Here is a 14,086-nt window from a genome sequence, read left to right as displayed (position 1 = left end):
AAGAACTGTTACCCCACTCAGGTCACTCCCACTCACCACACTTACAGAAATATATGTGCCATTAATACAGTCATCATTGGCCCCAGTCTCCTCCCTGTCATGTCCTGACTCTGCACTGAAACGGTATAATTACCCTGGATAAAGCTGCACCTCCTACAAATAGAACAACTCGACACAGTCGTGTCAAACGTGGCACACGCTGCAAGCAAGTTTTATCCAGCAGTCCTCCAGATGCACTGAACGTCTGTGGAGAAAATCCATTCTGGCCAAAGATTTCATCCATTAAAAGTTTTTTCTTAAAACAAACAATTCCGCCTTTCATCTCTAAGTTAACCTACAGTACTTCAACACCCTTATCACTGCACTATCCAACAATCCTAAATGACTCTTTGACACATTTCATTCTCTCCTCATTCCAAGAGTACAGGCCCTCACCACCGACCTTACTACTGACAATCAGGCCAATTATTTCAAAGAAAAAATTGACCATATCCGACAGGAAATTTTCTCCCAATATTGTGCACTCTCCTTCTTCCTGCAATGCATCTAGCTCACTTTCTGTCTTTGAACCAGCCACCAAAGAAGTAAACAGCCTCCTTCCACCATCTCCACCTACTACCTGCAGCAGTGACCCTATTCCTTCCCATCTCCTCCAGTCTCTTTCCTTGGTTGTCACCACTCACCTAACTAAAGAATTTAATCTTTCCCTCTGATCTGGTATTTTTCCCTCCTCGTTTAAATACGCCAGCATATACACCCATTACTTAAGAAACCATCCTGTTGTGAGTTCATTTTCCCCTCCGGCACTGAGGCCTGGTGAACTCCCTATTCTAGTGAAGGAAGGTAGTGAGCCTGATTATCAGGCACCTGGGACTAATGAAGACGATTGGCTGAGTGGAGTCACTGACTGGATTTAAGGCAGCCTACGCCCTTTCTGCCCTGCGGGTGATTTCTCTGTGGACTCTTGGACACCAGTCTGATTTTCTGTTTTGCCTTTTGCATCTAAGATTTGTTTTTGTTTTTCTTGCTTTTTGGATTCTGCCACTCCCTGCTGGAGTGTGCAGTGTTCCTAGAGCTCTGTCTTCTGAAAGTACCTGAGTGCTGATTTACTTTTTGAAGCTTAGTTGCTTCAGGGCCATTTTTATTTCAGCTTGTTGGCTTTTGTCTCTGATAGGGTTTTGGCAGATTGCAGACAGCAGCCTTCCTATCCGTTCCTATCTAGGTAGTTTTTGGGCCCCATCTTTGCTCAGCCTGTCTTTCTGTCTGTGTAAGTGTTTTCATCTTGCTTCACCGTCATTATATGTGGAGGGCTGCCTGTTGCTTTGGGGTCTGCTCTGGGGCAGTTAGATTTCCCCTTTCCTTCTTTAGGTCTATGTATCTCTCCGGCTGTGATCAAGGGGTCTAGGTCATCGTAGGAACCCCCCACGGCTACTGCTAGTTGTGTTGATAGGTTCAGGGGTCTGCAATCTGATAGTTGCCAACTTCTCTGGTTTTCAGGACTTAGCTAGCATTTCTGTTTTTGCCTCCTACGGTGACTCAATCATAACAGAATCGATTCTGTTATGATTGAGTCACCGTAGGAGGCAAAAACAGAAATGCTAGCTAAGTCCTGAAAAAAAACAGAATCGATTCTGTTATGATTGAGTCACCGTAGGAGGCAAAAACAGAAATGCTAGCTAAGTCCTGAAAACCAGAGAAGTTGGCAACTATCAGATTGCAGACCCCTGAACCTATCAACACAACTAGCAGTAGCCGTGGGGGGTTCCTACGATGACCTAGACCCCTCGATCACAGCCGGAGAGATACATAGACCTAAAGAAGGAAAGGGGAAATCTAACTGCCCCAGAGCAGACCCCAAAGCAATAGGCAGCCCCCCACATAAAATGACGGTGAAGCAAGATGAAAACACTTACACAGACAGAAAGACAGGCTGAGCAAAGATGGGGCCCAAAAACTACCTAGATAGGAACGGATAGGAAGGCTGCTGTCTGCAATCTGCCAAAACCCTATCAGAGACAAAAACCAACAAGCGGAAATAAAAATGGCCCTGAAGCAACTAAGCTTCAAAAACTAAATCAGCACTCAGGTACTTTCAGAAGACAGAGCTCTAGGAACACTGCACACTCCAGCAGGGAGTGGCAGAATCCAAAAAGCAAGAAAAACAAAAACAAATCTTAGATGCAAAAGGCAAAACAGAAAACTTAGCTTTAGGAGAGCAGGAATCAGACTGGTGTCCAAGAGTCCACAGAGAAATCACCCGCAGGGCAGAAAGGGCGTAGGCTGCCTTAAATCCAGTCAGTGACTCCACTCAGCCAATCGTCTTCATTAGTCCCAGGTGCCTGATAATCAGGCTCACTACCTTCCTTCACTAGAATAGGGAGTACACCAGGCCTCAGTGACGGAGGGGAAAATGAACTCACAACACCATCCCTTGACCAAACCTGCGCCAACTACAATCCTATCTCAAATCTTCCCTTCATCTCTAATGTCTTGGAACGCTTGGTCCACTCCCGCCTATTCCCCTCTCTCTCAGATAACTATCTCCTCGAACCTTTACAATCTGGTTTCTGCTTTTTACACTCTACTGAAACTGCCCTCACTAAAGTCTCTAATGATCTACTAAGAGCTAAATCTGACGACCACTACTCGCTGCTGTTTCTCTTGGATCATTCTGCAGCATTTGGCACTGTGGATCACCAGTTCCTCCTCACTATGCTCCATGGGCTCAAGGACACTGTTCTTTCCTGGTTCTCCTCCTACCTCTCTGAATCCTCCTTTACTGTGTCTTTTGCTGACTCCTCTTCCCCTTACTGTCAGGATTCCTCAGGGATCAGTCCTAAGCCCCCTTTTCTTCTTTTACACTGCTCCTTTTGGACAAACCATCAGTAGATTTGGTTTTCAATTACCATCTCTATGCTGCTGATACTCAATTATACACATTGTCTCCTGACGTCACCCCTGCATTACTATAAAAAAAAACTGACTGTCTTTCTGCTGCCTCTAACATTATGTTCTTACTCAATCAAAAACTGAACTCCTTGTGTTTCCTCCCTCCACTATCTTACCTATGGCCAATACTACCATTTCTGTTTGTGGTTCTACCATTACTCCCCAGCAACATGCCCGCTGTCTTGGGCTCACTCTCACTTCATATTTTTCATTCACTCCCTACATCAGTTCACGCGCTCGCTCATGTCACATACACCTCAAAACATCTCTGTCATTCGACCTTTTCTTACCTAAGAGCTTAATGTAGCACTTATTCATTCTCATCTGGACAATTGCAACTCTGTACTAATTGGTCTCCCTCTTACTAAACTCTCATCTGTCCAATCCGTTATCATGTTCCCACATGCTTTATTCATCCATTAGCCCTCTGCATCCGTACTGTTACACACTTAACATTATGGCTGGTCCATACAATCAGGGCAACTGTTACCACCCACCTTTCATGTCTCCCCTTTTTCCTCATAGACTGTAAGCTTGCGAGCAGGACCCTCATTCCTCTTGGTATCTGTTATGATGTATGTGATTATTGTTATGCTGTAAAGTATATTGTCTGTACAAGTCCCCTCTGAAATGTAAAGTGCTTCGGAATATGTCAACGCTATAGAAATAAAATGTATTATTATTATTATTATTGTTAATGCAGCAGCCAGGATCATATTCCTTTCCAACCATTACACTGATGCCTCCACCTTGTGACAGTCGTTGCACTGGTTGCCCATCCGCTACAGAGTTCGATACAAACTTATCACTCTCACCCACAAAGCGCTCCACGGTTCAGCACCACCTTAATCTCCTCCCTTTTCTCACTCTACCACCCTACTTGTGCCCTCCATTCTGATAATGACCTAAGACTAACATCCTCTATAATCTGAGCCTCCCATTCCTTTCTCTAAGACTTCTTACGTGCTGCGCCAATTCATTGGAATACACTAACCAGAACAATTTGATTGAGTTCCAATATCCACACTTTTAAGCGTGCCCTAAAAATGCATTTCATTTAGTCTAGCCTATTGCCTCTAACTATCCCTGTTTGCCCATACAAAACTTTCTTCAAAATTAGGACGCTAGTAGCATCTATTCACACACCCTCCATCACTTATTAGCCCTCTTTGACTGTACTTGTACTGATACTGGCTGGTAACCGGTTCATGCAGCTTTATTCAAATCCACCTATGTATTTTAGATAGTTGGACCATATAATACAAGCATTATTGATCATTCATGTTTCATGTCTCCCCTTATTTACTCATAGATTGTAACCTTGTATGCAAGGCTCTCAATCCTTTTGGTATATGATTTATGTATTTCTCTGTAATGTCTTTATTGTCTGTACAAGTTCCCTCTAAAATGTAACGTGCTGCGGAATATTATAGAAACACAAATTATTATTATTATCAACAAACATCACCCATCTACTTTAGCACAAGGGTCCTATTTCCTAACCAACTGTATGACTGTGATGAGGAGGAGTTTAATATGAAGTTGGAGGCAGTTTTGTAAAGCCCACTACACTACAGTGGGTGCGTAAAGCCCACTACACTACAGTGGGTGCCCTATTAAGCGTCTGTACAAAACATGGTGTTAGTAATCTAAAGGCTGCCATAAAAGATGACTTTTGACTGAATGATTATTCGGCTGACGACTATCGTCCCCGGCTCCCCCATTTTTCCCATAAACGGGGTCACTTGGCAGAGCTGTATGTTCTTTATTTGAGAACCACTGCCAGACTCCTGGCACCATCTCATCTATGAGGAATAGCAAAAGGATCAGCATGAAGGCTCCTTCCCTCCCCAACATCACCTGCCTGCAGAGAGTCGGGAGACCCCAATATACATGTTTGCCAATCTGGCAGGTTGAACCGACCTTTGTGCAATGTTTATGGGGGCTCTAACAATATTTCCACCTAAAGGCAAAAATGTTAAAGGAAATCTGTCACCAAGATTTTGCAATCTCATCTGAGAGCAGAATGATGTAGAGGTGGTGACCATGATTCCAGCGATGATTGGCCCTTAAGTTTGGTTTAGATGCCGTTCATAACTTTTTTTGGTCCTCCCTGTATATCTATTTTGTAAAATACTGGGCAGACTGCACAATGGGTCCATAGGGCCACATGCACACCTTCAGTATTTGGTCAGTATTTTACCTCAGTATTTGTAAGCCAAAACCAGGAGTGGGTGAGAAATACAGAAGTGGTGATGTGGTTCTATTATACTTTGATTGTCCTTCCCCTGGTTTTGGCTCACAAATACTGAGGTAAAAAACTCATCAAACACCGAAAGTGTTAATGTGGCCTTAGGGTATGTGCACATGTTGAATATTTGTTACAGATTTTTTAGCACCAAAAACCAAAGTGCTGTTAGGAAAAACTCTGTATAAAATCCAAGCGTTTTTGATACATTTTACGTGTGCTTTTGTTGCGTTTTTACTTGAGTTTTTTGCCCATTCATTTCAATGGGTGAAAATTGCTTTAAGAATTGACACTGAGATTTGAAAAAACACTTTGGTTTAAATCCGCGTGGAAAACTAATCAGCATGTGCATGAGATTTCAGCATCCCTCTCACTTTGATAGCACTGTAAAGTACATAAGTTTTCAACCTTGAAAAATTTGTGGAAAAATCATAGCAAAAACAAAGTGTGTGAACACAAACAAGCCCTCATGCGGGCCTGTAGATATTTATCTGCCTTGGCTCCGAATGTAAGTACGGTAGCTTTTATAGGGTTTGCGTGTTGTTACTTAAAGTATGTCTGTTCACACGGCTTAATACATCCGAATGACTCGTTACACTAAGTGAAACATGGGGACAGAGAACTGCATATATTAATCAGCAGACTGGTCTTATTCACACATGATTTAACAGAGGGCAGTCTGGGGCAAGTCACATAATAAGAAGATTCATAACAGCTACTCTTTTATGGTCATACCCGAGCATTGAAGAACTGCCACCTTCAGCCTTGGCTTCACTGCCAAGAGTCTAGCGAAATAAGCTTAACACAATGGAAAGTCAGAGTTGATGGATGAACACGGAGCTGGCTGCCTGGCTACAACCTCCTGCCTTGGCTCCGCATCTAAGCTACATAAACTGACCCTGTATCTAAGCTACATAACCTGACATGACATGACCCGGATGTCATCCCAGTGCAATCCAGTTACCACGAACACGGGCAATGGAGAAATTACATTCTCTGTCTACTCTGCAGCTGTGCTGTGATTCTCCAATATGATACCATCGGAGCACAGTAGCAAGATATTTGGCTCACCTTCACAGCAGTTTTAGGGTATGTGCACATGTTGGAGATGATTTGCCTGTGGAATTTTCTGCGTAGATTCTGCATCTCTTGGCAGAAAATGCAGGTAAAAATCTGCGCATTTTTTATGTGGATTTTCATGCAAATTTTCATGCGGATTTGTATGCGTTTTTGTAAGCTAAATAAAGCTATATTCTTTAACAAAACAAAAAAAAGAGTTGTGATGTCATTTCCTTGTCGAACCTCTTCTTTTACATACTCTATGGAAGAATAATGTTTACACACACAGATAGATAGATAGATCTATAGATAGATAGATAGATCTACAGATAGATCTATGGATAGATAGATATACTGTATCTATAGATAAATATATCTATACAGAGATAGATATATAATACCAAGGCCAATGTTTAGTAATGAACAATATGTTTATTTTTTTTTTAAAAAAAGGGAAAAAAATGGCGTGGGCTCCCGCGCAATTTTCTGCACCAGAGAGAGAAAGCCGACGACTGGGAGCAGATATTCATAGCCTAGGAAGGGACCATGGTTATTGCACCCCCCCCCTCCCAGCTACAAACATCTGCCCCCAGTCACCCCAGAAATGGCGCATCTCTAAAGCTGGAGTCACACATAGCGACTTACCAGCGATCGCGACAACGATATCAACGTGTCAGGATCGCTGGTAAGTCGCTATGTGATCGCTGGTGAGCTGTCAAACAGACAGCTTCACCAGCGATTAGCACAGCGCCGCCGCGCGCGCGGCATCACTGTGTTCGTTCGCACTGATGCCATGGATCCATGTCAAAAATAGAATTAAAATAAAAAATATTGTTTTATTCTCACCTTCCGACGTCCCGCGCAGCATTCCCGCCTCTCTCCACGCTCCGGTCCCAGTAATCCTTTGCGAGAATTACCGCGATGACGTCCGTTCTCGCGGGATTGCGAAGTCTCGCGGTCATTCTTGCAAAGGATTACTGGGACCGGAGCGGGAGAGAGGCGGGAATGCTGCGCGGGACGTCGGAAGGTGAGAATAAAACAATATTTTTTATTTTTTTTTATTATTTTACAGCTGATCGCTGGTCTCCCGCCTGTCACACGCAGCAATGCGTGCTGGCCAGCGGGAGATCAGCGACGAAAAAAATGTCCAGAGGTTTCTTGCAGCGATCAGCGATACCGACGGGGGGCCGGTCGCTGATCGCTGTCACACACAGCAAGTTGTGACTCAGCAGCGATCTCGTTAGCGATATTGCTATGTGTGACGGGGCCTTAAGATGCAACAATTCCGGCACTTAGCCTCTCTCTTCCCACTGCCGTGTAGCGGTGGCATATGGGGTAATATTTGTGGGGTTGTTGTCACCTTTGTATTGTGAGGTGACATCAAGCCAGGTTAGTAATGGAGAGGCGTCAATAAGATACCTATCCATTACTAATCTTACAGTTGGTAAAGGGTTAAAAAAACACAGCCAGAATAAAGTATTTTAATGAAAAAAAAACATGAAACACAGTTTCCCATCTTTATTGTACGCCTAATTCCTGTGACGCCCTCGATCACCTGTAAAAAAATAAATAATTAAACCAACAGTATACTCCCTGTTCCGACGTAATCCATTTAATAACGATTGTCCCAGGATGATCTCCAACAAGAGATGTGACTGCTCTATAGGGCCTCCAGTGACACACTGACAGGAGACAATGGCTCCTGCAGTGTTATCACTGAGGGTTCACTGGAGTTCATGCTCTCACTTTACGGCATTGCTGTATGAGAATTTTCCCACACAGCGGTGCCGCAAGTGACAGCCTGAACTCAGGTGACCTCTGATGGCGGAGTGATACACTGCGGGAGCATACCTGCAGTCATTGTATGACCGGAGCCCCTGGAGAGCAGTCACCTCTGCCAATGTGACAGCTCTCCACGGGAGATCCTCGTGGCCGTGGGACAATCATTATTACATGGATTACGATGGAACAGGGAGTATACTATTGCTTTATTATTTTAATTTTTTTTACAAGTGATCAAGGCTGTCGGGGATTAGCTATATGGTAAGTATGTACTCTGTGTGTATTTTACACACGAGCCTGATGATGGGACTACTACTGTCCCATAATCGGCTAGCTGTCACTGCAGCATGCATAGCCGGATGGGACTAGTGGTCCCATCGGACGATGCCTGCCTACATACAGACCCACACACACACACAGCCCCGCACACACCTGCAAACCCCCGCACACACACAGACACCGCACACATTCTCTGCACACATAGTCTCCGCCCACACACAGTCTCTGCCCACACACTCTTCCTCCTCCCTATCTGCAGCGTTTCTCTAACCCACACCCGCAGCAAAACCACTGAACTTTTTTATACCTGCGGTTTTGCTGCAGATGTGCATGACTCAGTGGAAGTCAATGGGTGCAGAAACGCTGCAGATCCTCAAAAATAATTGACATGCTGCAGAAAATAAAACGCTGCAAATCCGCATGTGCACAACAAATCTCCATTTCCCATAGCTTAAAATTGGTGGTGCACTACACTGCGGATTTGATGCAATGCCACGTGTCCAAAAACGCTGCGGAAATGCATCAAAATCCGCAACGTGTGCACACAGCCTTTGAGTCAAGTGTCATAAGCATTTCTTGCATCGGACACCATACACTAGTGTGACCCCCGCCTAAGCTACACAAGCTGATGTGAACTGATACTTAAATTTATCTGATGACTCCAATTAGTTTTGGCATTAGTTTCTCTCTGCTATTTTTACACAGAGGGAGACAAAACCAGATTTCTGGCCTTGCGTGAAGGGGACCTTGCTCTTCTTTCTAGTGGGAAGTAGGGACTGTGTACAGTCAGTTAGGCTCTGTTCACATGTCCAGTAATCATCTGTTAGGACGGATCCAGCAGCAATCCGGTTGCAAGAAAGTTGTGCAGACACAAACATTTTTGTCCGTTTTTTAAATAAATTATTTCAGCTGGATTCGTTTTTAAACATTGAAGTCTTCAACGTTAAAAAAAAACGGATCCAGCTGAAAACATTTTTCTATGTGGTAAATGTATACGTCGGGAGCTGTCTGGCCAACGTCAGCATAAGGCCGGTTTCACATTAGCGCTTTTTAAGCGCACGCACGGCCGGGGGTAGCTCCGCCCCCGAGCCGGCTCTCTGCCCGGCGTGCCCGCCCCTTGCTTGTAGCGCCGCCTACTAGCGGACAGCGGCGCCTGCGATCGGCGCACCCTATCTTTAGCATAGGGTGCGCAGATCGTGCGCAGGCCGTGCGCTAGTTGCGCTTTGACCTGCGCTGCGCACTTTTGACGGTGCGCCGTGCGCGCCAAAATCCGAAAAGTTTGATTTTGGCGCGCACGGCGCACCGTCAAAAGTGCGCAGCGCAGGTCAAAGCGCAACTAGCGCACGGCCTGCGCACGATCTGCGCACCCCATGCTAAAGATAGGGTGCGCCGATCGCAGGCGCCGCTGTCCGCTAGTAGGCGGCGCTACAAGCAAGGGGCGGGCACGCCGGGCAGAGAGCCGGCTCAGGGGCGGAGCTACCCCCGGCCGTGCGTGCGCTTAAAAAGCGCTAATGTGAAACCGGCCTAAGGCCACGTGCACACGTTGAGTATATGGTGAGTTTTTTACCTCGGTATTTGTAAGACAAAACCAGGAGTGGGACAGACAGGGGAAGTATACTAGCAAACCGAGAACCTCTTCTACATTTTTTACCCACTCCTGGACATTACTGCAACATCTTCATTAAGAACGACTAATCCAGCTGTCCATCAAAGCCGATACTCCTGCAGACACCAATCTGTGTAGCCTTGAACGCACTTACAGGCAAATGTTCAAGCAGATAAACTAGCCATATGTGTTACCAAGGGCACAGTATATGGATCAGACTGGATTTCCCAAAGTTATTCCATGTTCCCATGGTGACAGGTCTCGTGCACGTTGAAAAAAAAAGCCGAGCATCTGTGCAGACCTGACGGTGACTCCTCCACCTCACGGAGAACTCCTTCTTAAATTCCAGCCCTTCAGTGTAACGTAAGATTAGCAGTAAGACAGCATAAGCTTTTAAGCAGGATTAGTATCCCTAGAGCTGGACTAGGCATATCACCCTATGGAGTCGTTAGATATTCATTATAGTTCCTCCCAGCTACACACAAGAAGGAAACTCAAAACCTAAATAGGACCATTATTCTTCAGTCAATAGCAATATACAATCTCAACGGCTGACAAGTGGTCCGATATCGCCTAATCATTTCATGTTGCACAAGGTTTTTTAACTCTACAACTATTTTATCTTTTTTTTTTATCAATATGGAAGTTTTTTTACAATCTTTTTAAGCAATGGCATGTTTTAACCCCTTCCTGACATGGTGATTTTCCGTTTTTGTTTTATCCTCTTCTTCTGAGAGTCCGAGAGCCATAACTTATTTCATTTTTCTGTCAACATAGCCATATGAGGGCTTGATTTTTTTGAAGTACAAGTTATACTTTTGTTCAAATTGGGAAAAAAAAATTTGTAAAGGAAAATGTTGCTTGTGTCGCCATTTTCCGAGAACTTTACTACATGCTACATTTTTTCATTTCTTTACTTTTTATGGGGCAAAATGAGCGTTGTTTGAACTTTTATATATATTTTTTATATTTTTAAAAACATTTTACTTTTCAATGTACTTGTTAGTCCCATTAGGGGACTTGAAGCTGAGATCATCTGATTACTTGTGCTATATTCAGCAATACCCCAGTACTGCTGTATATAGCAAAAATCACGGTCTCCAATGAAATCCAGTCAGAAGCTGGCATTCACAGTAGTACTGTCATGATTGGCATGGGGGTCTTCAGTTGACCTGCGGCTGCCATGGTAATTCATTGGCAACCCATGATTGAGTCAAGTACGCGCCGATGGCAGCATGGAATGACATGCCACACTGCTGGCGTGCTGTAAATGTTGCTGTCAGAGATTTCCAGCTGTGACTGTTATAGGCAAATGATGGCTGAATATCACAGCCATCATCTGCTGGAAGAAATGCGAGTGCCCGAATCAAATGCAGAGAGACAAAATATGACATAACTGTGAGTCACATGTTGGTAAGAGGATATAGAGGACCTGTCACTTGCCATAAATATGTAATTTTTCCTTGGTTTAAATGCAGATTTTCTCCTGAATTTGGAGTTGGTTTTCTTTTGTTACTGCTCCTTTTCACTCCTGAGATTTGGCCCTCTCTTCCTTGTATATAGTCTTGTTAGGCAAGTGGGTGGCATCAAGCTTGGACTGGCCCACTGGGTTATCCTCCGGTGGGCCCCTGTGCAAGTGTGGGCCACCAACTCTCTTATATGAGCAGTACTTGGCACAATGTACTTGAATCACTATGTACAGACATCTTATTCATTTAACAATCTACCCAGCTCATTGTTCTAAATATATTTCTGATTGAGGATAACGTCATATTTGAATGTAGCCGAAAAGTGGGGTCCTGGAGTTGGTTACTGGTGGGCCCTCTGACACTGGGTGGTATCCTCAACTGTCCTAAGTGGGCATCTCCATAATAACCACACACACTTGGCTAAGAAAGACTAGATTTATGTATAAAAGAGGGAATGGAGAGGCACAAGAACAAAAAAGAAACAGTGGCGAATTCAGCAGAATTTCACACTTCTTATAAGTGACAGATCTTTTTATAAGCATCGCAAGGGTCTTTACCTCGCAGCACTGTCTTCAGGTTGACTTTGGCTTGCTTGTGCAGATCTTCTACGCATGCCGGTCTGGATGATGGAAGGAAGACATTCTCCTGTTGGTGCCAAGACGCTGTGTAATGGACCGTCCACTTACTTTCATCGTCTAGATTGGAAACCGCTAGTGAAAAGAAAAAAAAACTTAGTTTACAAAAGGTAATTTATCACTTGTTTTACCTCTAAAGCTATCTACATTATGTTGCCAACAACTATTACTCCTGATTGCACATAAGCCTCCACATTCAGGGGTTGTAGAACATGAGGATGACAGACCACTGTGGCCGCAGCGCCTCTACCAGGGTCACATAGGTTCTAATTCTTCTCTCCCTAATATCTGCCATCAGGAAACTGTGAAAATGCTGCCCCACATGCATTAGATCTGTGGCATCTCCTGACCTTTCTAATCTATAGTGTTCAGCCAGCTTTGAAAGTGACCTGTTTGCTTTAATGTGTATAATACAACTATCTGGAGATGATTCTGCATCTTCCCAGTTGGTATTCTGCTTGAGGAAGCTGATAAATGAAGAAGCAGCTGGCATCATGTCCAAGATGCGGCGGGCAACACTGGCTACTGAGCTGTGTCAAATATTTGGCCTACAGCATATGGCTGATCTTCAAATTAATGGCCCTGGTAACTGAGATATAGGTACTCAGCAATTCTGTGCTCTTGTTCAAGGTGAATATTAGAAAACAAAATCCTAAATAAATTCATGTATTTGCAGATTTTATTTTGGAAAAAATTAAAATAATGAAATGTTGCATTTGAGATAAGACGTACTCGCATAGAATAAGTTAATTGGTGATTATACCACCTCTATAAACCCCCCAAAAATAAGGCAAAAGGTAATTTAAAAGGTGACGAACAAGTTAACCAGAAAGAAGCTGGATAATTAATACAATTACATACTAATACCAAGATTAGCAGGATTACCTAAGCGATGGAAGTAAGCCAACCTCCATTTCCCTGTATTTTACATGTCAAACACAAGAGAAATATAGGGCATGAGATCCTAATAATCCCACTTATTGTGAAAAGGATTTAGCACAATTCTATGAATTTAAGAAAGATGAGAATATTGTCAGAATGACATTAAATTTGGCTGGAACTGTCATGTCGAATCCAAATGCCACAAAATGAGAGTGTTTGCTGTTTTAGACACTGAATTTCATTTCAAGACAAGAAATCCCATCTGCTATCAAATATGTATTTTATCGGAAAGGCAACCAATATTAAACATTAAGCAATCATCTTTCTGGAGGAAGGGTAGTCTTGTAATCAGTATGTACCAACGTAGAACTAAAATAAGGGGCCAGATTGCGTTGCACTGCTGTCATGGATATACACACGCCTATATTAATCCCAAGAGGCAAGTGTCATGTGCAGGCAGCAAGTGACAATAGAAAATACAGTACTGCCATATGGATACAGAAATGATCTCCTGCAGAAAATAGCACGTGCTAGAAACGGAGCCTTCAGGACATACTTGGCTGCAGTGGTGGGGAGAGCGTGGTCTACTCACAAACATCCATCTAATTACTAGTCAGACGTTTCATCCAACCCCACAAGGTAGCTGCAAGCTGATCCATGTTTTATGATGGGGTGAGAAGGTTCCACTATTCATTAGGTAGCTGGCTGGTTGTAAAGTTGAAGTACTTTACTTTCAGTCATCAAAGGAAAATGTTATTCTTTTCAGCCAATAAAAAGTTTGAGGTTAAAATTTAGGATTTACGGTAACTAAAGGATCAATTACTCAAACAACCATAACAGAGCGGTAAGTAATTCAGGACTGGTGGACTTCTGAGAGAAGCCTCTAGGTAATGGAAAACAGCTAATTGTCTTGCTGTACTTCCGACTAAGGTAAATCAACAGAATGAAGTCAGCAAGAAGATATCAAATGTAAACTGAACATCAAAACTGATCAATGAGCAATTATTAAAATACTACTTTACTTTCCAAATCCTAATCTATATATTCCCAAAGTTACACAGTAACAACTAAACGTGTCCAAAAATATTCAACAAACCTCCTCCTTTTGTGAAAGCACTTTGTTATCTAAATTAGTCTTCTATTCTATAAGCAAGCATACAAATAAGTGACCCAATAC

General features: G+C 43.4%; 1 protein-coding gene across 5 annotated transcripts in view; it reads right to left on the bottom strand.

Moving 5' to 3' along the window:
- Positions 1 to 14,086, bottom strand: part of NHSL1 (NHS like 1) — a 256,566-nt gene that overhangs the window by 34,990 nt on the left and 207,490 nt on the right. For all 5 annotated transcript variants that reach the window (XM_073575721.1, XM_073575723.1, XM_073575722.1 and 2 more), the window contains exon 2: positions 11,950 to 12,102. In XM_073575721.1, coding sequence (XP_073431822.1) covers positions 11,950 to 12,102 — 153 coding nt within the window. The remainder of the gene's footprint in view (positions 1 to 11,949; positions 12,103 to 14,086) is intronic.

The sequence above is a fragment of the Dendrobates tinctorius genome, unplaced genomic scaffold (genome assembly GCF_039654945.1).
Source record: "Dendrobates tinctorius isolate UK_male_01 unplaced genomic scaffold, ASM3965494v1 ptg000046l, whole genome shotgun sequence".
Classification (NCBI taxonomy): domain Eukaryota; kingdom Metazoa; phylum Chordata; class Amphibia; order Anura; family Dendrobatidae; genus Dendrobates; species Dendrobates tinctorius.
Note: the sequence above shows the minus strand (reverse complement) of the source record. Positions and strands in the feature narration are given on the sequence as shown.